Consider the following 26,261-nt stretch of genomic DNA (forward strand, 5'->3'; position numbering starts at 1 on the left):
AAGAGTGTGCTAGACTTATATGGTATGACATTCAGGAGCCAAGAGAAAAGCTAAACTTCTGGAATATTCTGTGGTCTCACTGATAACATCATTCTGACTGCTAAATTCTCGTTCTTACTCTAGTTCTTTGTTTGAGACAGGTCCTCATGTAGCCCAGGCTAGCCTCAAACTCACTGTGTAGTTGGGGATGACTTGAACTCTGATTCTCCTGCTGACACCTCCCAAGTGCTGGGGTCACATCCAGGCCCTGTGCATGCCAGGCAGGTGCTCTACCCACAGAGGTACATTTCTAGCCTGCATCTTCTTTCAGTTTTACTCTTTGTGATGCTGGGGATATGCACCAAGGGTCATATGCATGTTAGGCAAAAGCTCTGCCACTGAGCTACACCCACTCAACCTATTAGGCCTAAGAAGCTGTTAACGACTTTGCCAGAAAAAGAAAATGAGCCTAATCGAACCTACACAACCGGAATCCTGAATGCCAGTCTTAAGTTCTGTTTCCTCAGCTGGCCTGGAACCTGCTAAGTACTTGGCAGGGTCTCACTATGTAGCACTGGCTGGCCAGGAACTCACAGAGCTCCAGTTGCCTCTGATTCCTGTCCTGAATGCTGGGGTTAAAGGTGTGAACCATCACCATACTCAGCTGTTTTAAGTTGTTTTGTTTGTTTGTTTTTTAAATTTAACTTTACTTTATGTGCATTGGTGTGAAGGTATCAGATCCCCTGGAACTGGAGTTACAGACAGTTGTGAGCTGCCATGTGAGTGCTGGGAATTGAACCCGGGTCCTCTGGAAGAGCAGCCAGTGCTTTTAGCCACTGAGCCATCTCTCTAGCCAGTTTTAAGTTCTTAAAGTTAGAAAACGTATGTTTCTTCATGGAGGCTACCAAGGCCCAGGGATCACACTGAGCATCAAGTCCTTTCAACACCCTACAGGGTGGACAATGTGCTTACTCATCTTTAAGATAAGGTTGTCAAACCTCTCAGAGTCCCTGCAGGGAAACCAAGATCTCACCGTGCATCACTCAGATCCTGTACCACACTGAAAAGCCAACACCACTGTCAATTCCTCAGCAGCAGTGAATACCATACACTCAGGCCAAGGGGACAGAGACCCACTTCTGACTCTGGACAGAAGATGCTGAACCTTCAGATCCTGCCCTCTGCCCTGTCCAAGGGCAGTCCTGTGATCAGCTCAAGATGACAGGAAAGGGAAACAGGACTCTGGGAGACTTGGGGCAGACTGAAATAAAGCACCCAAGTCATGGCTGCTGTGGCACTCCTCCCTGGAGGATCGAGGCCAGGACTGTCCTAAAATCTTTCAACACCACCGAAAAAGTGGCAGGTTGGTGCTGTGGGATTCTGGGAAAGAGTGGATGCTTTCTGGGTTTGTAGGACAGGTTTCCCTACAAAATCGAGCACCTGGGGCAGGAGGACACAACTTCAGCCCCAGAGGAACTGGAAACCCGAGGAGGGAACCCAAAGAATCCCAGCCACCTATAATAAAGAGGGAGAGACAAAGTAAGACATTGGAGGAGGGCAGAAAAGAAGGGAAGGAACATTCTAGAGAATAAAATCCTCCCACTTACACTATCCACAGCTGCTCTCTGACTTCTGGAGAATTCCCGAAGGAAAATGGAACGACCCTGCCACATTCAAATACTCGGAAAGTGCAAGTTTCCAGAGCAGGAGCGGCCTAGGAGACCCCTGTGTACTCCTGTGTGGCGTGTCCAAGAGGAGACCTACTCTGTTCAGTTGTAGATAGACACAGGGCACTAAAAAGGACCCTCCGGGTTTTTAAACCACCCTTTCTTGATAATGGAGCCCACTGGTCAAAAGCAACACGGAGCAGAAGCCTGGGGGCAATGAAGCCAGCTTCGGACCACAGCTGGCCCGTCATCTGAGAACACGGATAGCAACCCTCATTTGTCAGGTGGTGAAACTGCCTACCGGGGTCCAGAGAAGTCACAGTAAGTCACCCAAGGACATCATCACCTCTCACTGGACTTGTCCCACCACTGAGTCACAAGGTGGTCACGGAGCTCTCTAAGTCTATTCCACTTGGGGCGGGAAGAGGGATTTCTGAAGATCCCGTTTCACAGCTTGTGACACTTACCCTGGAAGAGTCTGCCACCCAGATGGCTCCCTGGCTGCGCCCTGTGCCCAGGTTCTCTGGGGTTGTCAGGTCTGCCCACTGTCTACCCAGAGGCTATTCCCACCCAGCATCCCACAGGCAGGGAGGGGAGCTGGGGACCTGAAATGTGCCCTTCCTTTCAACTGAGAGCCAGAACTGTGGGAGACCGACAGACTGTGGAGAAAGGAGAGAAGGCGGGTGCACACAGATGGCAGGGGAGACAGATGGACAGACGGACAGGCAGCTGGTTACCTGTGGGCCAGGCCCCATGGGCCCCATGCCTCGGGGAGGGTTCATTCTCTGCATTGACCCTCCCATGTTGGGGTGACCTGTGTAAGAAAATGGATGAGGTGTGGGCTGTTAGGATGGAGCGAAGAGGAGCCCTCCTAGCCCCCAGGCCACCCACGCTGCCCGCTCTCTCTACCTTGTTGTCGTGTGGGGTCCATGGAATTGGGCAGCAACGGCTGTGTCCCAGGAACTCCTCCTGGAGGCTGAGAGAGACATGAGACAGCCTGAGTCACTGCTTCTAGAGTTGGGGGTAGAAGACACATCTGCTGTCCTACCCTGCTCCCCACCCAGCCTTCCTGAGATCATCTCTGTGAGCTGGGTAGGGTCCTCCAGCTCTGGAAAGCAGTGTAGACATTCTTGCCAGCATTTGTGAACATTGTAGCACCAGGAAAGAATAAAGTGGGGAGCTAGGCTCTCCATCTGAACCTGCACATCTGCTGTCCAGAAACGAGGCATGCTATGGCTTCACTCCAGCCTCACCCAAGGGGCAGCACATGCACTCCAGGGGCTGCGGTTTAAGTCCAATCCCACCTTCCTTTTGCTTCAGAGATGTAACTCATCTAAGTCCTCCAGATAACAAGGACTCAGAGGGAGCCACTGGTTAAGAGCTATCACCACAGGCGGCCTTCACAGGTAAGCCAGGGAGATTCATGTGGGGCTAACTGAGGTCCAGAGCGCTAAGACCTTGAGCCTGAGTCAGCAGAGCCGCCCAGGTCTCCCAGCTCCCATCTGCTTCCACCCCAGAGACAGCCAAGCAGCTACCGGTAGAGGAACAGGCTGCTTAAGGACGGCCTGCTCTTCGAGCAGTAGGTGCTACTGTGACCGTCGTCAAAAAGGGCTAGGGTAATATGAAAACAGACTAAAAGTTATTTACTTGGGACAAAGTTATTCCAGCTGTAATTTGAAAAAGAAGAGGGCAGCAGAGAGGGTGGGCAACATGTCCTGTGGGACCTTTAGGCCAAAGAGGAGCTCTTGGCTCCTGGAAGAAAAGCGTTGGTGATAGAGGGCCACAGCGCCTGGTGGAGGGCGCCAATGCTTGTGGAGGCTGTGGGCCTGTGACTGTCCCCAGCCTTGACGGCTACAGTAGGCCAACTGAGCAGAGCTCTGCCTCTGGGTAAGCAGGCTCAACAAGGAGCCGAGAGCTGAAGGACAGACCCTCCCGGCTTCTCCTTTTCAGAGCAGGAGCACGAGGCTAGGGCAACTCCTCTGGCTAGGCTGCATCTCAGGTTCACAAAGTGGTACTGTCACAGGTACTGCTGTTTCTGACTGCTTGGGGAGCTGGGGAGGCTGGCTCCCTGCACCCCGAATTTATCTGTCCCCCTCTTTCCCCTCAAGTTCCTGAACTATGACTCACCTGGCTGGTCTGCGTCTGCCCATCTGGACTGGTGGTTTTTAATGGAGGTCAGGGATTTGGGCCTCCTAGCTCCCCGGTACAGGTCCACCCCACCTATCCTGTCCAGATAGCTCTAACAATGGCCACTTTTTGTACAGCATTCTTTGTAGCTTCTAAGCCTGCTACATGCCAGGGGTTTTAGCTGGGGAGAGTACAGGTGAAGGGTCTGGGAATTACTATCTGCAGTGGGGCATCTGAAAACGGGGGTAAGACCATCTGGGCTTTGCTGTAGGGGAGGAAGAATATGTGATTGATGGCCAAGGAAAGCAGGTCTCACACCAGAAGGCCGATGCCTTCATACCTGAGAAGGAAATACAGCCCTGTGGGTGGGGGTCATAATCTTGTTATGGATCCCTGTGTATGGATCCCCCAGCGGCCCATGGGGGACAGAGATGCCCTTGGAGGTAAGCCTGCTCTTCTACGGCCCTAGCCTTGGAAAAGTCACTCCTTCCTCCCTCCTCTTGCTCCCTCATCTGTGACATACTCAAGAAGCCCATGTTGTTAAAAAACCTGGGTTTCTCAATTCCTTTTGTCTAAATTTGCCCCCTTTGTGTTGGAGAAAACAGGAAACAAAGGACTCTGGGAGAGGAAAACAGCAAGGTAGAAATACGCTGGGCAGTTTCACACCAGTTTCTCCACGGTCCCCACATCACGTCTCCTGGCTTTCTCACCCAGAGAAACCCCAGAGAGCGCCAACACAAGCGACTCCATTCCCAGCTCTGGGTGTGTGGGACTGCTGTCAGACTTTTTTTTTTTTTTTTTTTTTTTTTTTTTAAGATTTTTTTGCTAAGTCATTGGAAGAATTTTGGCTAAAAAAAAAATGTTTTAGCATGAAGAAAAATCTCCCCTACACCACCAGGTTGTCTGTTCACCTCAGCAGAGACATCTGTACTTCTTCAGCAATCCACCCCAAGGGGCTGGACCAAGGAAGGCCAGCCCACCCTAAACTGCCACCCCAAAGGTCCAGGCGACCCTGGGCTGAAAAGCCCTCTTCGTAAGCAGGATACTTTTCTAACTGTATGAATGAACAAATCCTTCCTTGTTTCGGGGAAGCAGGCAGACTGCTGAAAATCTCACAAACACCGTGCTCCCTCCGCAGCCAGGCTCCTGCCTGATCTAAGCATTCCAACAGGACATTTGCCCTCTAATAGCAGGATTATATTTACCAGCCTTGGCAATTCTCAAAAGCTTCCAGGAAAAAAAAATGCACTTTGTCAATTGACTTCATTAAGGAGGAAGACCCTCTTCCAAGAAGGGGCTGGAGGGAGGGTTAGGGTCGTTACCACTTTCTCTACTAGAGCTGAGTCTATGCAATCCCACCAGCTGCTACTCTCTGAATACAGCCTCCTTGTGACAGGCAGGTTAAATGCTGGACCACGGACTCAGAGCAGACCCTTGGGCAAGTTTAACCCCCACCTTATCACCTCGTCCTCCACCCCTTAGACTTTCGACGAGTCCAGGTCTCTCTAGGCCTAAGGATGGCTGGGGGTGGGGGTGGGGGTGGGGAAGGAGAACAAGAAAAGGTACTGTACCTGGTTTCCCATTCTGATCGGAGGCCTGGGGCCGCCTGCATATCGCGGTGACATAAAAGGCTGTAATTATAGGGAATTAGTTCAATGACAGCCTGAACTACTAAACAGTGACAAACACAAATGCTTTGCACTCTGCAAAGTCCAGTTTATTACAACTAGTGCTCTTTAAAGGTCTCTCTAGTCCGGCAGCCTCTTCCTTCCGGGCAAAACTTCCCTTGGGCAGAGGAACAAAAGATCCACACAACACAACGCGTCTCCCAACCTGCACTGGCTTGCAGGAATCTACTTTGGGCGGAGGGGCAGCGGCTGGGACTTCACACAGGATGCAGAATAGCTAAATCAATGCAGGGCAAAGGAGACCACCTCTGCTCTCCACGAGGGCAAATAAAACAACAAGAAAAAGGAGGGAGACGTCACATCTTCAGGTCTGCAGACAAAGCAGGACACCCTGCACACACAAGCACACACACAGGCACGCACAGAGAAACCATCGACGGGGAGGAGTGGGAAGGGAGCAAGGACTCATGGGAAAACATGGATGAAAAAAAAAACCAAAAAAAGAGAAAAAAAAAAAAACCAGTAAGGGACAGCGGGCTCCCTAACTCAATGCGGGAAATGGGCGAGAAAGCTTTCTCAGCAGCGAGAGTGCACAAAGAAAAGGCCAGGGATGCAGCCTTGGTTACAACAAATGGTTGACCAAACTCAAAATCAAACAAAAGTGAGAGAGGAAAAAACAAAAACATAAAGGCCACTGACAAGGTCACAGAAATATTTTTTGTTTCTTTTCTCTTGGTTTCATATCCAAACTGGGTGGGATGTCCAAGAAATGGAGACTGTCTTTAGAAAATATATATATATAGAGAGAGAGATTTCAATTAAACTTGTCAATTATGACTGGAAGGCACCCCTGGAGCACATTGTGATTTTTGTTTTTCCTCTACGGGCTCTCTCCTTCCTCCTGCCCCGCGCCCCCCGGCTGGCGGGCCGGTGAGCCACAGTGCGTTTACCTGACTGTGGGGTCCCATCATGCTGCTGGGATTGTGAGGTGGAGGCTGTGCGTGCGGCGAGGGCTGTGACCCCGGAGGACCCTGTGAGGCCAGACAGTAGAGGCAGGTTATAGATCACAGCACATGGAGAAGCGCAGAAGAAGCTTAAAAGAACAAAAATTAAACCAAAACGCAGAGTGGCGGCGGGCGGGCGGGCGGGCGGGCGTGCGGGTGGTGGGCTGTGGCTGGCGGGAGGTGGCGGAGCGCTGCTTGGGTCCTGGTTCAATGGCGAACAACGGCGGGCAGGCGGGAAGGAGGGAGGCTGACCAGAACATTCACAGGGGATTTGGAAAAAACAACAACAACAAAAAAATAAAACAAAGCACCTTCATCAAAGCACACAGGAGCGAGGGCCGGACACAGGCTACCGCTGAACAGAGTTTGCCATGTTAAATACGCTGGTTGACTCAGACAATGGTACAGACAGGGCCCCTGGACCCAGATGCAAAGCCTGCAAGGACCACTTTCAGAAGACACGCAAGGCATCAGGTGAAGTCCCTGCCCTCAAGGAGCTCAAGGTCTGAGAGACAGAGAGTGGGTCATCTGGGACAGTATTTGTCAAGGGCCTGCTGGGTGGAAGCGGGGACGGAGCGAACGATGGCTGAACACGGACAGAAGCAGAGGAGCAGGTGGCGCTAGGTTCTAAGCCAATGGGGAATACAGAGAGTCGCCAAGCGTCCGCCCAGTGTGAGCGGTGCCAGGGCTCTGTGGTTCATGAATTCACCTACAGCTCAACACGGCTCTGCACGGCAGTGTCTCTTCTTTCAACTTTTACAAATGTGGAAAACAGGTCCTAAGACATGAAGAGACTGGGTCACAGCCACACCACCTCTAAGAGGCAGGGTTGGCCGAGAGTAAAGTGGCGCAGGGGGACTATCACTGCTTGGTGGTTCAGGGGTGGAGGGCCCACTTTCCACACCAGGTGACAGTGAACCATCTGCAGTCCAAGCTGACCCAAAGCTCTGGGCTATCCTTACCTTGACTCCCTACCAAACATGAGGAGATGAAGTCACTTAACCCTCAGAGTTGGTCAAACTGTGGGTTATAACCCATGAGTGGGTGCTGATATCAATATAGTAAGTATAAACACAACAAAAACAAAAGGAATAAAGGAAAAGAAAGTATCAGGGAGCCTTATTTATGTATCATAAGGAGAGTATCTCTTTAGAACTTCTAGTGTGCAGGAGACAATGTCACAGAAGTGTCCTACTGTGGGTCACAGACAGTTTGCCATAGAAGTCCCTTCTGGCCAACAGGCCATTAGGACCTGGACTCAGGATAGGGGCATGAGTCACACATCCCAAAACATTATTTTCCACCTTGACTGTCCCTTAGCATTGGAAGTGATTTTGGAGGAAAACTCCAGATATTCATGAAGGGTAAGGAAAGCTACTTCTTTCAAAGGAAAAGCTACAAGTTAGCCACAGTGATTGGTTCCATCCTCAGTCTCAAAACCAGGCAGCCACGCTCTGCTCACTGAGGGGCTGGGGAGGAGGTGGGGGCGGAGGTGAGGCCGAGACAACAAAGAAGTGTGCAGAACAAGAGGCAAGGGCTGTCCAGCAGCCCAGGGCACCACCGGGGACAGGCCTAGAGCTTCTTGGCTAAGTGAGGGGCTGTTCACTTCCGGAAGGCTTGGAGGAGCAGATGTTCCCCTACCTGCCACGCTACTAATTTCAACAAGTGTGTGTCTTTCTAGCGGCTGCCAGCAACGGCATGGTTTGTTACCATGAGCAATTTTCTTAATTAACAGACATTAATTAGCCATTTAGCAATTTTGCAAGCATTTGTTTAGCGGCTTTCCTAAACATGAATACCACTGTGATAATGGCACTGATTAGAGGGTCCCCTAATTAACAGTACAGGGAAGGAAAATTGAAATCACATAAATTAAAAAGGGAGGGGAAGTTAATGAAGGCGGGACATATTTGCACCTGCAAGTCTTTTGTACCACAAAACTTGGGTGTAATGTAAACAAAACAAGATAATTTGAAGCCAACCCCCCAAAAAAAAAGAAAATGAAAAAGAACGGAGGAAGAGAGCTCAAGGGTAAGGTCCAGCTGCCAAGAGGGGGCAAAAGCTCATCTGCTGGTCCCCCAGCTCTTGGCAACAGGGAGTGCCTCCTCCCTAACAGTCCTGCCTCCCTCCCCTGGTCACGGAAGTGTGTCTGCAGAGCGAGCAGGCTGTTTGGGGCAAACCTCTCACACCTGTGTGGCTCCTAGTGGCTACCTCACTTGCTGAGTAGAGGAAAGGACTTGAGGCACCCAGAGGTGCGCACCTTGGGGCCTCACATGATGGCTGTCTTGAGGCTCAGTGCTCAACACCAGGTCTGAAGCCTGGCTAGAAGGCAAGGGGGGTTCTGAACATGTGGGGACAGCAAGTTTGTCACCCAGACAGACAACACAGAACAAGGCTATTGGTGAGGCCCTGGCATGTGGGGACAGGGAGGGAAGGGCCTGTTGAACCTGGGGATCAGCAGTTCCCATGTCTCCTTATGGATGTGAAGGTGGCCAGAGAATCCTGGCCCCGGCCAACAGAGATTGTCCAGAGAGAAAACCCATGGCAACCTCAATTCAGACGAGGCTCAAGTCATCTCCCTGAGGGGACACATCACCCCTGACTGTCAGCCACCGACCTGCGGCTTTATAAACTTCCAGGCACAGCCCCTGGCCTTTCCCGGAGTCTGCTGTATGGGTCAGAAGCAAAAAGCTTCCCATGTGCCAGTGGGTCACTCGGGTTCTCTGGACCCCTACTATATGTCCTCAGCCTGGCCACGTCTTACTGCGCTGTGTCCTTCAGACTGCAGCACCCCAAAAGGAACCCCTCACAGCCTGGCATGTGCTCAGGAGCAAAGCATAGCATTATGTTCAGAGAAATCTTCACTGCCGTTTCTTCAGCCGACAACCAGTGGCCACAATGGCCTTTCCAGAGAGCTGCCGGTTGGTTTACAGAAAGGGAACTCAATGGTCTTTTCAATTGGTTCTGCGTGGGCAAAACTACGCAGGACGTAGGACAAAACAAACAAAGCCCTTGCTGGAGGTTTCTGACCTTTGCCGGGATGGGAGGCGGCTCTCGTAAACATCCCCGAGACTGAACAAGTGAGCTGGGCGTGAGGAGAGGAAGGGGGTGTCCTAGTGATCAGTTTCCCAGGCAGGACAAGTTCTTGGAGTTCAGCTGCCGGAGGCCTTCTGAAAACCCTAAAATAGCTTTCTTCTAGAAGCATGGCTGGCCAAGGCCCATTCCCTCAAGGGTGCTGGGGGGTTTCTGCCACAAGAACTGTACAACTTTAGGGTGGATCAGGAAGGCTGAGCACAGCTCCAGTAGTCACCTGCTTACAGATGGCCCTACAGTGACAGATATCCCCCCCACACTTTCCCTAGTGTCTTTCATTTATAGGGAAGGAAAGCCCAGGCTAGGTCCTACCAAGAACTACCTATTTGCTGAGCTAAGCCTCCTAACTAATTTACCAGGGTTCTCTCTCTGACAGACTACATCCCCATCTACATCTGTTTTTAAAAAAACAGGGCGTGGGGCGGGGAAAAAACTGGGTTGAGCAAAACCAATTCTGACAACACAGGGGAGAATGGTCTTTTGCCTGCACCAGCTCACTTGATAATACGTACCGCAACGAAAGGACCACCAGCCACGCCCTTTCATAGCCAGGAACAAAGCGCAGAAAGGGCAATGTACTCATTAGCTCTGTAGTTACTGAGTGGGGGGAACAGGCAGGTTTCACAGCTGGACTCTGGGGCCCAGGGATCTGGAGTAGTCCACCATCCTGCAACCCCATGAGCAGCATATCTATGTCCAGGAGCGCTCCTGGCCCAGTGTTAATGATGCCTAGCTCCCTCTTGCTGCCCAGAGAGGTAAACTGAGGCGCAGAGTGGCTACAGAGTACAGATCTGCTCTAGGAGCCCCCGGGAGCTCCTGCAGTAGATCAGACATATCTACTACCCTCACTGTCTATGGAGTGGTGACAGGGGACCCGAGTCGAGGGGGAACCAAATGAAGGGCAATCCCAGCTCCTGAATTCTGGAAAAGGTGGCAAACATACCCATGTTCTGTGTGGCCTTCATACTGCCCCGACCCTGTTCATGGATTTGCCCTTCCCTCACAGCTGCCTCTAGATTGCTGCCTTTGGACACTGGAACCCCCACACTGCCTTCTCCTTCTTTTTCCTGTAATTTCAGCATTAAGTAGTGTTATATCCAGCAGGCTGTGAGAGCCACTTAGGCAAGGCCTGGGAGGCTCTGTTACGGGTGTGATGGAGGCAAGTGTTTGGCCATTTCACAGAACCTTACAATCTGGATGCTGATGGTTTAGTGGAAAGGCCTTTATGGGCATCAGCATGGTAGGGAGCAGCACTCCCACAGCTCGAAGATCGGAGGTCTTTGCAGAAAAGCATTTCACAACAAGAGCCTCGCCTGCCACAATCTGGTTACGCCCTGTACTAAAGCTTTGGAGAGATGCACTAGGGCATGATGGGGAAAGCCTCGATGTATATGTGGTGAGTCCAATTCCCTAACATCCCTGAGTCTCAGGCCTCCTGAAGAGAAATGGAACCATCTATATAGACACTACAGCAGTGTGGCCCCGCTCACGATGGGCCTCTCAGGCATTCTTGTCTCTGACAGGGAAAATGGCAATGTGGCTGGCTGGTTCTGGCTTGGGTCAGGGTGTCCTGCCATGAGTGTCCACAGCCTGAGGAAAGCCATAGAGTATCCTGCAAGCCTCGGCCAACAGCCTGCTTGTCAGGTGGTGGTGTGTACAGAGCTCTGGGGCAACAATGGTTGTTGTTTGCTGCATTAGAACATCCGGGACGGGGCCTGTGCAGTGAGGCGACCACGCAGCTACCATCAAGGGGCCTCAAAAAGCTCTGGGTGAGGCCGGGCGGTGGTGGCACACGACTTTAATCCCAGCACTCGGGAGGCAGAGCCAGGCGGATCTCTGTGAGTTCGAGGCCAGCCTGGGCTACCAAGTGAGTTCCAGGAAAGGTGCAAAGCTACACAGAGAAACCTTGTCTCGAAAAACAAAACAAAACAAAACAAACAAAAAAAAAAGAAGCTCTGGGTGGTACCTCTAATGCTTTAGAGCTCGAGGAACTAAGATAACATGTGGGTACCAACAGACTGACCAAGTTGGTACTCTAAATGACTTGGGTAAAGTCTTTTTACAGAATGACGGTTCTTTAATATAATAAAGACGATTAGAGAAAACAAAACATATACTAATTTTTAAAGGAGGAAAGAAAAGAAAAATTATGTGCTCCTTTCTTAAATGCCACCTACACTCCCCCAGGAGTACCTGCACATGCCTGGAAGGAGCAGGCATAAGGTTAAGGCTGTGACACCAGGGTTAGAGCCATGGCTTTGTGGCCTAGGCCCTTGACTGTTCATCATCCAGGTTCTTTGTTAATACCCAGTCCCAAGGGCTGGGACAGTGCTTTGTAATGGTGGTGTCATTATCATCTAGGCCAAATCTGACTTTTGTCCTCAGAGGTCATTGGAAAGGGGACTTAAAGACGTAGTTTCAAGGGGTAAAGTAAGACCCCCATGACATCCCCACCTAACTCTGTGGACTCTGGGTTTTATCAGTCAGCAGTAGAGTAGGAGGGCCTCGTGGAACTAGTGGCCGCCTGCCTGCTGGACGTGTTGCTGTAGATGAGGGAAAAAAAATTATGATGACTACACACACAGCAAAAGCACTTCACAGACAATCAACTCCATTCCCTGGACACAAACATGGGCAGAAAAGGCTGTGAGCCCTACTCTGCAGAGAGGACCAAGATGTGCCCATGAGCCATAGCTATCCTGAATCTGCACACGTCGTCAGCTTTACCCCACTGGCATTGGAGGCTGACAGCTGGCGGGATCACAGACGGACAAGTCAACTCTACAAGTGCTCACCAGAGGAGACGTTACTTCTTCACTTCTATCCGCGTGAACAAATCCGCCACAGCGTAGAGCGCTGTCTGTCCTGCTTCAGTGTGTCCCCTGGGAAAGGCTTTTTCTTTTGTTAACGGGTGAGTACACTGGGGAGCGCAAATTCTAAGGCGGAGGGACTGAGAACCTCTTATGTGTGTGCCCAGTGTGAATCTGCGCACACACAGCAGGAGCTTCTGGAAGCTGAGTTAGGAGCCTGAGCCATCAGGTGGGTTTGCTGGGTGCCCCATGGATGAGCTCACAACACTGTGGGCACGGGACAGAGGGATGGGGCTAGACTTCCGGTAAGTGGCAGGTGGGCATCTTCCTGGGATGGGGAAGTCACCAGTTAAGAGTAAGAAGGACCGCACAATGAGCATTTTCACTCTGGGGAACCATCAGGGAGAATCAGCAGAGGCGCACTGCTTTCTGCCTGAACTGAGGGAAGCCAGCACCACTCCCTTCTTCCCAGTCCGTTTCCCCGAGAAGTCAGGACGCACTGGGCAAAGGAGAGATGACTCACAGTGAATGAGAATCTCAAATGGGCCCTCTAAGACACACGGAACACTCAAGAAAAGGAATCTCAACATGTACGTGACACACTTGCCCGTGAGCCAGTAGATGATGATGTTTTGGTTTTTGTTGCTGTTGTTGTTTGAGACAGGGCTTCCTTGTGTAGCCCTGGCTGTCCTGGAACTTACTCGGTAGACCAGGCTGGCCTTGAACTCAGATCCGCCTGCCTTTGCCTCCCGAGTTCTGGGTTTAAAGTATGTGCCACTGTGCCCAGCTAGATGATGGCTTCTAAAACAAAGAGAAGGAATGGTCCTCTTCTAACTCCAACTCTTACAGTGACTATACTGTTACCCCTATGGGAAGGGAATTTGTGCTTACTGCTCTTAGGCAGAGAAAGGGGCCAGCCATGCCCCAGCCATGAAGGCATATGCGTACACTCAACTCTGTGCACAGTTCAGGTGGAGGCTGGGGTGAGCGGCAGCAGAAAGACCCCACGGGCACAGCTATCAGACCAGACTACAGTAAGCTCAGAGAGAAATCTGGCCTGCCAGTTCTTTATAAAGTTTTATTGGGACACAGCCATGTTCACCAGCATCAGCGGTTCATCTGTACCTTTGTGCTCCAATGGGAGTGCTGAGAAGTCATAACATGGCTCACAAAGCCGTGGACATTTGCTAGCCTGCCTGCCCATCACAGGAATGCTCTACCAATAGCTGGATGAGACGATGGTTCTCAGGGCTGATGAGGGAAAAGGGGGGCCTTTATTAATTAGTAAGGAAAAATATAATACTATACACACCTTTTGACTTTAAGCTCACATCTCCCTTAAAAGACAAAGAAAATAAAAATCAAATATTTGCAAAGGAGAAAATGGAGTCAGGCATGGTTGTACATGCACTGGGGAGGTGAAGGCAAGAGACTCAAGGGCCACAGAGAGCCTCGGCCACACAGTGAGTGTGAAGTGTGTGGCAGCGGTGGCGGGGTGGGGGTGGAGGATGGGTGGGGGGTGGGGGGGTGGATGACAAACCAGTGACATTAAGGCATTAGCCGAGAGCCAAGATTTATCCCATGGGAGATAGCCGGAATGAATGCAAGCCGGGGACTGGCAAATACTGACCACATCACCATTCACCAGCCTGGTTGCTTGACTTTGGTCCTGAATAAACTACAGTTCATCACCACAGCATGAAAGCCAGCCCCAGGGCTGGTGAGATGGCTGCTTAGTGCTGCCATGCTTAATGACCCAAGTGTGATCCCTGGACCCACAAGGTGGAAGAAAGAAACCGACTCAGAAGCTGACCTTGACCTCCATGTGTGCATCCCTGCCCTCATCCCCAGAGATCCTCCTTGGTGACGATCTCAATTACTTCATCCCTGCCACAGTGCTGGGCTTCTTGTCTCTGACATTTGCATTCTTCTGGCAGGTTCAGACTGCTTGGCCCCTTTCCTAAGGACTGAGGTGCATGGAGGAGTCTCTGAGTTCATCAGGCCTAATCTTCAATGCATGGATTGGGATGGGGCAAAAGAGGAGAGATTTTGGGAGTCACTAAAACCTTGAGGTCTCCCTGCTGGACACTAACTACGTGTCTGTTATCTGTGTAATTGGCCACCTTTGTGGGGGACAAAGGAAAAATACCCAGCATTCAGACTAATGGGCAGGACCCACAGCTTGCTGCAGCCGGTCCATCTGACTACTGGGTACCATCCTCTGTGCCATGTGTATGTTAAGCACTGGAGACATGAGCAACCTCTGGAGCTGAAGGCTGGTTGGAGAGACCAAAGTGAAACCATGACCATAGCAACATCAGAGACAGAAACCAAGTGCAGGAGAGATTCAGACAAGCAGTGACCGTGGTAGAATGGCAGGAGGCAGGACCCTGGAGGGTGTAAATGTGCCCTGGACAGTCTGGGCCCACAGGATGGAGTCCAGGCAGCCCCAGTTCAGGAAAAGGTGTGCTTATACAAAGGTGAGGACCTGGGCCTGGTACTGAAGAGTTTTAATCTATGGGAGCTACTGTAAGGAAGTCACTATTAGACTGTTATCTCCAAGGATCACACATCCATTTCTTTCCCCCAACATGTTTCTCTATTTCTTTCTCAAGTCAAGAATCAGAACCTATGGCCATGGGGAAACCTGCGAGCTAACAGCTGTCCAGGGTGCTAATTCTCATCACTTGCCAACTACATGGGGAAGGAGGAAAGCCATTATATTCTTGCTGTGAGTGGACTCTGTGGCCTTGCTGGGATCTGTCACGACACTGACTCGGTCAAGGTTCCCTGAGGGCTTCTAGCAGGCTCCAGATGACAGACCCTTCTTTCTCTGACTTCTATTTATTGCAAAGTAACATGTTTTGGGGGAAATGTAAGAAGTAGAGATGGACCTCGAGAGTAAACTGCATCGGTTCCTCTGGACACTGGGAGAATATTCCTGCTCTGCCAGAGCAATCTGCTCCCTGCCCCCTTAAAAACTGCCATTTGCTCTGAAATTGGGCAGTGTTACCATGCAGCCAGCTCCTGCCTGCCAGCCTCCACCCTGCCTGCCAGCGCTCCGGCTCTGCTGTTAATCACAGCAGCACAGTGAAGGTGAGGTGCATGTTAAAGAGGCCTCCTCTACCCACAGAATCCTGCTCTACTCGAAGGCCTCCGGACTCACTTGTGCACACAGTCCCTCTGACCTAGCACGGCACAGCTCAACAGACAATTCATGATTGCTCACAGGCAACCAGGAAGAGGGTAACGGGGCCCTGGAAGCCACACACCCAAAATGCCCAGAATTCAGCCTCCACCACCCACCGAACAGCAGATACCTGAGAACAGACCTGGAGGCCAGCGATTTGTATTTTGCCCCCAGAGCTCCCTTAGTAGGTCTATGGTTTCTTTTTCCTCCCCGACATGCTGGGATAACCTGGGACTCTTTTCTCCACTAAGTGAAACATGTTTGAGGCGCCTGGTCCATTATCACATGGGCAATATATACAGTCCCTGGAGGACTTCGGCAGAAGCCCAAGGAGTGACTCTGGGGTAATGGGCGAAGCTGGAGTTGTGGCAGGAGCCCGGCCTGTGTGCCCTCTGAAGATCTTGATGTGACTGTAAGACAATCACGAGTCTACAAGGCCCAGACTCCAGCGCTCAGGCCAGCGCCAGGAGTCCACTATCACCAAAAGGTAGCTGAGCTGCTCCTACGTGAAGCTGTCAACCAGGATCCTGTCCACCTCCTAGAACTCTTTAGAAGCCCTTTTCCTTATTACCTACTCAGGAATCCCACTGGATAGGCTCTTTGATGGCAGGAATACACCAGCCTGGGACAGAGTTTCCTCATGCGCCCCATGCCCACCCCTTCCAATGTTACCGGGGACCAGGACTCAGAAAACAGGTCACTTCTCCAGACCACATCACGGATTTCCAGACTCTTTGACTGTTTCTACAGCTGCAGAGCGAGTTTATTGGGACCAGTTAAAAACAAACTTCAGGAAGAGGAACCTGACTAGATCCGTGTGTTGGGTTTGTGCACTTTGACCTTAGAGCAAGGATAGGGCAAGACTGTCAAAGCCTCGAATAACGATGACCTGAGAACCAAAAGCCTTCTCTTGTAGGAGAGAGCTCTGCAGATGGGAGAATTCACAGACTGATGGAGGACAGAGACCAGGCCCAAGAACAACAGGTCTGGCCCTTGCCCTGGGACCAAGAGCTGATCTACCAATGTGGTGAGGATATCAAGGGCCGGTCAGACAGGGTCCAGATGCTGTACTAAGAAATGAGGCGTTTTATAATTAAGGGACACTGGGGACAGGAAGAGTACTTGACATGGCGGTCCAGGATGGCACCTGACAAGTGTGCCATGAACACCCAGGGGCCCAGGAGGGCCAGGCAGAAGGCTATCAACTGTGACTGTGTGCTGCATGAGGGAATGACTGAATGCTGGCCTCTGAGAAGGAATTCTGTAGATTTCCAACCATTCTCATGCTCTTTGGTTCAATTCAGAGCTGATTAAGTAGGTGGAGCTGTTTCTGTTTTACAGGCAAGGGAAAAATGAAACTCAAATGATGCTCAGGCAAGATTCTGGCGACATACTCCCTGGGGTCTGAGAGCAGGTCTCCATTAAGCTCGCATGAATAAGCCTGCTAGGAACAGAAGCGGCGGCTCCTGAACCCACAACCTGCTTCCCGGCCCTCACTTCCCCTCCAGGCTCCCGTTGGCTAGACTAAAGAACAAGGAGTCAGGGTGGCCAAAGCCAGGGAGTAATTCATGTGGGCAGATTTCAGCAAGGGACTAGGGAGTTGCCCCATCGAAGGGTCAAATGGGACTGGTGTTTCCCAGGCCCCAACCCTGTCAGTGGAACTGGAGGGTTAAGTGCTGACAGAGGAGTTGATTTGGAGAATCCATGAACCTCAGCAATGCCATGAAGACTGTGTGTGCTACACTCAAAGACACCTTCTGTCAAGAGAATATATTCAAGGCAACCCTGACTCCTGGCTAGGTAGAAAGCACATAGAATAAAGCAGCCCCAAGACACACAGCAGCCATCCAAATGGTAGTAGGCAGAGAGGGTTCAGCAGGCACCCAGCACCAGGCAGGGTCTCCTGGGCATCACTTCACAGCATCTTCACATGGGCCCTGAGGAGTTGTGGCTGTATCATCAACCCCAAACATAGGTGAAGCAATAGCATCTTCACATGGGCCCTGAGGAGTCGTGGCTGTATCAACCCCAAACACAGGTGAAGCAACTGAGGTTCAGAGAGGTTCACTGGATTTTTTGGAGCAACCCTAACCACCAGGAAGGATAATCCATTCCAGAGAAGGAAGGAGGGGTGGGGCTCTGCACCTGACTGACCAGAGAGAAAAGCATGCTCTCCAGGCTGCTGCAGACACGGAATGAAGGCTGTTCCTCATCCTCCAGCAACACTAAGAAACACTATTGAACAGGAATACTTGGTGTCCGGCCCATCCCCCTCCAGCACAGACAGGAACAGCAGGAATCCTACGGCACCTCAGGTGCTGCCCACATTCTGCTACCAGGAAGAGGCAAAGCCCTATTGCTCCCAAGGCCCTGCTCACAGCCACTGGATACTCCCTGGCCCGAACAGGGTACCATCCACACCTACCTGTGCATCACAGAGGCACACCAGGACAAGGCTCTACAGGAATTCTCCTCCTCCAACCCTTTCTGCTACAAGGACTAAGCAAACCTGACCTCTCTTTTTTTCGTAAAGGAGACAAATCTCACACAATCTGCTGATGTCATGGCAGGACAGGTACAGGGGGGGTCTACCCCTGCAGTAGGCTACAGAGAGACCACACAAGACAGCTCCCACAAATGGGAACACCACCACAAGCGACTCCTGTTGGGGAAAGGAGACAGCCTAGAGCCGAGCTGCTGGCAGCACGGGCCAGCTCTCTCAGAAGCAGAAAAGAGAGCTCAACACTGAAAGAAACCCAAGTGTAAAATGCAGGTCCAAAAGGAGAGGAGAAACCAGCCCCAGGCCTTCCACAGCAGTGGCCACCAGTCCATCGAGCATCAGGTGCGTACATGCCTGGCCCGAGTTTACAGCCTGGGAGGCCCACCAGTGCAAGGGACAGTAGCAGGCTCTCCGTGCAGGCCTCCTACCTGCTTGGGAAGGAGGATACAGAGAGAGCCGCAAGGTATCGGAGAAAAGCAGCAGGGCTCCACGGTGTGGTGTGGGGTTGGCTCCTCGTTAGGGGGCAGTCACAGCCTGCAGAGCCACTGGGGGCTTTGTTACCGAGCAAATCTCCCAGGCGCTGACTGCTGATGCATAGCTAACGGGCGGCAGACATTGATTTATGTTCAACTTTCCATTTCATCAGTGAGAGTTACGGCGCTACATGTGGAGTGCACGTTTTTTTTTTTTTCCCCCTGAGGGGGAGGGAGGGCGGCTGGAGTGTGCAGGCACAAACCTGTCCACACACATGAACGTTGGCAGGCGTACCAGCCAAAGCCCCAGCTGGCCACTCAGGCAGCCTGGAACATCAGGAATAACCTTTTGTCCACGGTTGCTAGGAGCCCTGGTGCCAGTCACCTGCCACTGGGCAGACACAAGGCACCAGGCTGGCTGCCGGGTGAGCACAGTCTGACCTCCATGGAGGTGATGGTGACCAGGAAAGGCGACTGATGGTAAGGCAAAAGTCCCAGAGAGGGTAGGAAGGCTCTCTAAGGACACACAAGAATTTGTCAGCAGGGCTAAATTCAATCCAGAGTATGTAGCTCTTGGGGGAAAGGGGAGGTGGGGGGCGCTTCAGATTTCTGCCCTACATCTGGCTTCCATCATAGTAACCAGAGGTGGGTAGTCACTCCCAGAGTAAGCTGAGTTGAACAGGTAGGGGCAGAGTAGGAAGGACCTCACCTCTACCTGAGGCCTGGACTCAGTCGTCTGAACACTTCTTCCTCTCTGCCCTCTCCTCTGTCCGTCTGGAAGCAGATGCCTGGACCTGGGAGCTGGCGGGAGCTCCGAACCCCTTGGGAGTAGGGGCTCACACTGCACCTGTGGGCCTTCAATCCCTGGACAAGAGGCCGGGCAGAGGCTGGAGTGGAGGGGTGGGGCCTGGGGTGGAGGGCAGGCAGCAGCTGGAAAGACAAGCAGTTCTGACAGAAGTCACAGTCCTCTGCCCTGTCCAGGACCATCTTCCTAGCCAGACCTGTCCATTCCCAGCAGGGTTTCTTCATTTGTGCTCTCCAGGGCCTCCGTTCTAAGTCAATGTAATTCCACAAGACAGAAGGAAACACCTCTTCTCTACTGGAGAACACGTCACCCCCCCCTCTAAGGTGAGACAGCTCATTAGGAGGGCCTGAGCACCATCAGGGCAGGCAGGGTGGGGGGGGGAGGGGACACCTAAAGGGGCAGGAGGCATTTATTTACTACCACACCCAACCCCTGCTCCCCAAACAGCCCATCACTGCCTAACCCCAGCCTGTCCTTCTGTGAGGCATGTCTCACCATGAGGTCCCTCCTTGGGGCAGGCTCCCGTCCTGTTCACCGGAGTTCCGACCCTAGGGACCACGCCTGACACCCATGGATTTGGTTCCTCCCCAGAGTTCCGACCCTAGGGACCGCGCCTGACACCCATGGGTTTGGTTCCTCCCCATGCCCTGCCCTGGCTCACCATCTTCCCCGCTGGTCCCTAGTCCTGAGAGCAAGTTAGAAGAGGGGTTCAGAAATCAGGAAAATGAGGCTCAATCCTTCCCCCCAACCCTAGACTTGCAGTGGCCATCAGTGCAGCAGAGGTGCCTGTTCTGTGGAAGCAGCTTTCTGGCTGGAGGACTGGCCCGTGTGCCAGTCCTCGGCTCTTCCTTTCTTCTGGAGGGGAAGGCCGTCATCAGCACCGACCCTCTAGAGCCGGCCCACTGCCACCAGAGGACATTCTTGTTTCCTGACCTTGACCTCACTAGAAACATACCACCCACCCCAAGGCTCAGAGGGGCACCCCAGGGCTCAGAGGGGCACCCCAGGGCTCAGATGGGCATCTTATCTTTGATTGTTTACTTCCACTGCCAGGCAGCTCACTACTCTCCATAAAACCTGCAGATGGTTCAACTGCCTTCTACAAAGCTTCAAATTAGCTTCTCTCTATTCCCTCAAGGACTTGGGATCTGAGGCTGGAGCCTCACAAGACAAGGTTGTCTCCACCATTTGGCAGGACGTCAACAAGCAGCGGAGGCCTCTTGAGGCTGCGTCTCTCAGGAAGACCGCAGCTGAGTCTGCAGGAGGAAGGGCTGGGCTGTGGATCTCGTCCTTCTATTGGCTTATTTCTCTTATTTTCCAGGCGCTGTGTGGTGTTTCCGCCTGGTGACCGTGTCCTTGTACCAGCCACGCACAGGGTGGAGGGTAAGGTAGGTCCTCTGGGGCACTGGGCGTGGCTGGGAATGAGGTAGAAAGGAGGCCTCCCTGGGATGGGTGCTGGGGAACTTTACTGTCTCCACCAGCTGAGCTTTCGGTAAAAGGAGTTGGCGCCCTCTGCTAGCCCAGGACGGATCCACAGAACACACAACTTTTATCCCTGTGACCTTTGCTGGGACCTATGGCACCAGTCCTTCGCCCTCCAAGACTCCATGTCTACGTCTACGAATGACGAGACCGGACCAGCACACCAGAATGTATACACACTCTCACTAGCCCTCTGTCGATCGAACACTGTCATTGGGTTCCTGTAGAACTCGTTTGCTGGGCAACCCCATCCGGATTCTGGCTGGATATTTACGTGCGACTTCTTCAAGAAGACGGCCACAGTCTTTCCTTCCTCTCTTACACGACAGACAGACACTTACACTTGGATTCCAGTGGCCCGTGAAGGAGAGGATATGGGGAGCTAGGAAGCCAGAGGCTGCACAATGTGGGGCAGTCCTCCACCTTTTTCTAAGTCCCCCTCTCCCGCCCATCCCTGCCTCCTTGGCAGAATCACCGAGAAAAACGAAAGTAAGCTGCATGCTTAAAAACACCACTGAAAACAATTATTGGAATTTAAAAACAAAACAGGAACGGAAACAGTCTGTACCCAGCGCTCTGCTCTGTGACCCCTGCTCTCCTGCAATCAACTGTCCAGCTCTGGGCCTGGCAATCTTTACTGGACAGTCTCCCCTTGGGGGGCCAAGAACTAGGGACCTAGCCAAGGTGGCCGACCTGCCTGCCAGATGTGTAGCCAGATGTGTAGCCTGAGTCAAGCTGTGAGGGGGAAATGCCACTGCTTGACTATGTCAAGTCCTTCTGGGTTCACAGCGGAAACCAACGCTGGAAGACACGCAGCACGCGCATTTCTCCAGAGCGCCAGTCCGGAGTGCCCAAGCTGGCTCTCGGTCAGACCGTGTGCGCCTCGTCAGAACTCCAGGTCTCGCACTCCAGGGCTGGGTAGGCTTCTGTTCTGTACCATGAACACCACAAACAAGCTCGGTTCAAGCATGTACTGTGTCTCTCTCTAGTACCGCCAGGTGCTGCGGCTGTCAGAGTTAGGGCTTTTTTTTTTTCCCTTTTCTTTTTAAATAACAAGGAACAGAGAGTTCATCTACCTTGGCTAAACTCTGCAAGGCCTCCAAGAACCCCCCCCCCCCCCAGCCTCTCCAACCATGAAGTGTGACTAGGCCAGTATCCGAATGACCAGACCCATCTCACATCATTCTGGAGGACTAGACAGGCACTGCTCATCTCAGAATCCTAGTCCTAAAGGTGAGAAAGCCAACAAGGCATCTCTTACATTGTTGGCCCAGCCTTCTAACTACATGAGTGAGTGGCCTTCTGCCTGGAGGTGAGAAGCCTAAGGAGGGAGTCCTGTGTGCTGTGTTCTGAGGGGCCCCCCAGCGGTAGTTAGCTGTTCCCTTCTTACCACCTTGGAGCCCCTACTCGTTTCTACATTTAGGACCAGCTAGTGTTGCAGTTTCGACTTGGAAAGGGTGTATGACACTGCAGGACAGGGGCTGGTCGAAGCTGGCCCGGCCACCTGGGCTGGCTTCCCAGGACATAGCCCTCTTGCGGCACAGCCACCTGCCTAGGCTGCAGCCAAGAAGGGAAGAAGAGTTGTTGACAACAGATAAAACCCTCGATATCATCTCTATTTATTTCCCTTCCAATATCAGAGTGGCCGCCTGAAGGCGGTAAAGGGCGGCAATCAATCGCTAATATTCCTGTCGAGAGCTGATCTGCTCCGGAAATGGGCCGTCGACTTCCTCTTTTCCAGAGAGATGCCCCTTCTTGTTGCAGGGGCCCAGGCCAAGTGGTCAGCATCAAGGACAGCAAGCGCCGTGCTGAGTGCCTGGCCTGCCCCAGCCCCCTTCATCTGAATGATACCGGGGTGTAAGAAACATGCACTGCTCATGAAAGAGCACAGGCCCGGGCTCCAGAACCTTCCTGAATGGCCCAGCCAACCCTTGGCACTGCACCTAGCCTGGGGAAGAGAGATGACCGCAAGGCAAGAATCTAAAAGATACTTGTGTTTAACAGTGGCTAAATAAGGGCAGGAATCAGTTTGGGCTTTCTGACCACACACCCCCCCAAACGTCACAGGGGAGGGCCCATGAAGTATGAGTGGAATTAGAACTTAACCATGGAAGATTCTAGCAAAGCAGGAAGCTGGGAACTGCCCACATATCAACAGACCCATTCCGTGTCCTAGGCTCAGGCCAAAATAGAAGTCAATGGCCTATTTTTAAAAATACAACTGGCAGGACTAGAGAGATGGCTCGGCAGCTAAGAGCACTTGTTGCTCTTGCAGAAGATGCAGGCTAAATTTTCAGCACCAACATGGTGGATCATAACTATCCAGAACTCTAGTTCTAGGAGATCCAACACTCTGTCCTGACCTCCATTGGCATCAGGCACATACATGGGGAGCATACAGATATGCAGGCGAAATATTCATATACATAAAATGAAAATAAAACTTAAAAAGTACTGAATTTGTTGAAAAACAAAAACCCACAGTTAACTATTCTCCACTTCTCACTACAGTAGCCTCCCGTGGGAACCTGGGAGCTAATAACTCCCCTGAGAAAACTCAGGACAAGACACACGGGTGGCTGGGACACCCAGGTGTGCTGTCTACCAGGCAGGGAAGCCGTGTTTTACTCATCAGGGCATCTATGACACCACGTGCAGAGAGATACACGAACCAGTGAAAGAACTCCCACTGAGCAGGACCAAAGTAGGGAAGCCAGCCAGATCCTTGTCTCCCCTCTGGTAAAGGACACAGCGCTTGCCTTTCTTGGGTCAATGGGTCCCAGGGGGTTTATGGTGGCATGCTGGGAACACACAGACACACATGTGGCCATCTGATGGCCTGAACTGTCACCCCTGTATCTCTCTTCTCACTGCCTGCTGCTTCTGTTTTAAGGAGTAAGCAAACTTCACTGATGTCCTTCTTCGTGGTGAGTACTGTGCCCTCTTCCCGGATTACCATGAACTACCACGTGCGATCTTGCAAAGTGGAAGTGTCTCCTAGCCATGGCACAGGAAGAGGAAGAGGAGCCCCAATGTTTCCATGGAGTAGCAATCCTGTCTTTGCTCATGACTCCAAGACCCCCGTCCCGCACAGGGCACAGGGCCCTCTGGTCTAACTCTGCATTCCTGGGCTTTCCATTATGAGCTCTCTCCACAACCCTGTCTGGGAGGCCCGCCCTTCAGAAGGTGTGGACAACCAGGCACTGCTCAAAACGCAGTGAGGACAGGCTGGAAAGCATCGGGGCGGCGATGTCACAATCCAGAGCTCCACCAGGGAAGCTGCCTTTCTCACAGCTCTGCAGGCCGAGGCCGACAGCACTCCCAGGCAGCACTCCTCAGCCCCGGCTTGGCTGAAAGGAAGGGATGGGAGAGAATGGAAAAGGAGGTGTGGAGGGGGGGGGGGGGGGGGGGGGCCACACCCTACCCTGACAAAACAAGACCGGCGATGCCACACCTCCCATGCCTCTACCCCGCCAGAAAGACCAACAAAGTGTGTTGGAGAGAAGGTGGAGGAGCTCCCATCATCCCGCGTAGGATTCGTTCCCGCCTGTGGCAGGCAGAGTTGCAGGCACAGATGCTGTGGGGTGCCGCTTGTGAGCACACTCGGAAAAACTCAGTGGTTAACCGGCGGAGTGAGAAGATGCTGAGACCTGCCAGGGTGGTGGGGTCTTTGTTTTTCTAGTTACCTAAGGTTTGTGGTTTGGACAGGAAAAGTAAACAATGACAATGACAGGAGCGCCAGAGAGAAACAAAGACAGTTTACTCACTGAAAAGAGGAAAGACAAAGGGTACGCCTTCTGTTACAAGAAAGCTACGTGCTGCCCTGAAGCACGGACCTCCCCCGACACCAGGGTGGGCAGAAGGGCACTGCCATAGCCTGCCCAGAGGTAGGCACCTTCCCATCTTTTTTCTCTTCTGCAGCTTTTGGAGAAGTGGACGAGATGAGGGTGTGGGGCCTCAACCAGCACAAAGCAACTGTATTTAAACCATGGCAAACTGAGCTGCTTTCCTGTCCTCCTGCCTCCCCACCTACCCAGCACAGGGCCCCAGGCCAGCACGTACCTGAAAGAAACCTGGCGGGATGGGGCCTCCGGGCATCCCATCGTTGGGGGGAATGTTGCCGAGCACAGGACTTGGGGCAGCTGCTGCACTCTGTGGAGACAGAACAGGGAGGTCAGTGGCAAGCATCCAACCACACAGAGAGCTTTCGGCCACTGCCTTGAACAGACCCTTCCTCCTCAAAAGCCACTTTCTAGGAAAAGTTCTGTAGAGGTGTTAGAAGCCATGGGCTCGGGGGCCCACTGCTTCTTCTCTAAGACGGGAGGGAGGCGGAGCCAATGTCTACCTTTAGGCACACCAGAGCAGCGGTGGAATAGGGAAAAGAGCAAAAGTTCTCCCGTAGTACCCGGCAGAGTGGTGACGGGCAGCCAATACAGTGTCTATTGTTGAACCATACCTTGTCTTTCCACCAGCTGCTCTAAGAGGCGGCGAGACCAATTCCTAAACAGTGGAACCCTCTCCAAATCGCTGACATGTTGAATAGAGCAAGTCAATTTATATCCAATAAGAAAATACCCAGGTCAGAGAGAAGGACCTGTGTGTTCTGGCCCAGCCGGGGTCCCAAATGCCTCAAGAAGAATGTGGGTTACACAATGGGAATCAGTCATTACTCTCTGGCTGAATGCTGCTGTCCTGCCATCCACTGGGTACCTCTACCTCAACAAATGCCTCCCAGGGGTGGGCAGACATTGGATGCCTCACCTGGCCACCTTCCAACAATCTGTGTCCAACTTGTTTGTATGGCCAGCACATCTGTGCCTGGCTCTGTGCTCACACGCGCAGAGCTGAGGCTGAGATGTCAAAGCCCTACCTTGGGAGAGTCACAGATCTGGGCCACCTATCTGAGCCTGTCCTTCTGCTTTTCCTACTTAAGCCAAACCTTCATGTACATCTGTCCACTTCTACCCAGCCTTGGTCTTCCCAACGCCACTGAGACCCAGAACATGATACTCCATCGTCAGTCACCTCCTAGCTCATGAACGCAGCCCTTTCTCATCACTCCCAGAAGTCACCTCTTTCCTTTCCTTGACACAAAATAGAAGTGTGGACTCCAACTAATATACCACGTACCAAAAAAACGAACAATCCACCAGACGAGTGCTACTGTTTGTGTGGCATGTTGATAGGCCACTGGCCTCTGATTTTGTGTCTGGTTTTACCTCCACGGTAGGAGTATGGGGACCGAGTGCTGGAATGGGCTGAGGTCTACAGGCAGGGAAAGATCTGTTGAGAGGGGTATGAAGACCCAGTAGGGGACTGCAATGAGTGCCTGGCAGTTCCCAGGTAGAGTGAACAAGCTTGTTGCAGGTTATTTTCAAAATGAAGTTGCCTACAGAACCTCCCTAAGGAGATCCTGCCTAACCCCAAACACTGCAGGTCTGCATGTGCTTCCTAGTCTACAGCCATAGGCATACACGTGCATAGATAGATGATAGATAGACAG

The 26,261-nt window shown here is 52.2% G+C and overlaps 1 protein-coding gene across 8 annotated transcripts in view; it reads right to left on the reverse strand.

The window, feature by feature from the left end:
• The window catches only part of Ssbp3 (single stranded DNA binding protein 3), a 151,087-nt gene that overhangs the window by 17,908 nt on the left and 106,918 nt on the right, over positions 1-26,261 (reverse strand). For 4 of the 8 annotated variants that reach the window (XM_052715105.1, XM_052715106.1, XM_052715109.1 and 1 more), the window contains 5 exons: positions 24,821-24,910; positions 6,352-6,432; positions 5,345-5,404; positions 2,556-2,622; positions 2,384-2,460 (listed from right to left, as the gene is read on the reverse strand). In XM_052715105.1, the coding sequence (XP_052571065.1) occupies positions 2,384-2,460; positions 2,556-2,622; positions 5,345-5,404; positions 6,352-6,432; positions 24,821-24,910 (375 nt within the window). The remainder of the gene's footprint in view (positions 1-2,383; positions 2,461-2,555; positions 2,623-5,344; positions 5,405-6,351; positions 6,433-24,820; positions 24,911-26,261) is intronic. The other 4 variants (XM_052715108.1, XM_052715107.1, XM_052715111.1 and 1 more) reach the window with 1 other exon arrangement.

Source organism: Peromyscus californicus, unplaced genomic scaffold, assembly GCF_007827085.1.
Source record: "Peromyscus californicus insignis strain IS unplaced genomic scaffold, ASM782708v3 Scaffold_5__1_contigs__length_169319896, whole genome shotgun sequence".
NCBI classification, from domain to species: domain Eukaryota; kingdom Metazoa; phylum Chordata; class Mammalia; order Rodentia; family Cricetidae; genus Peromyscus; species Peromyscus californicus.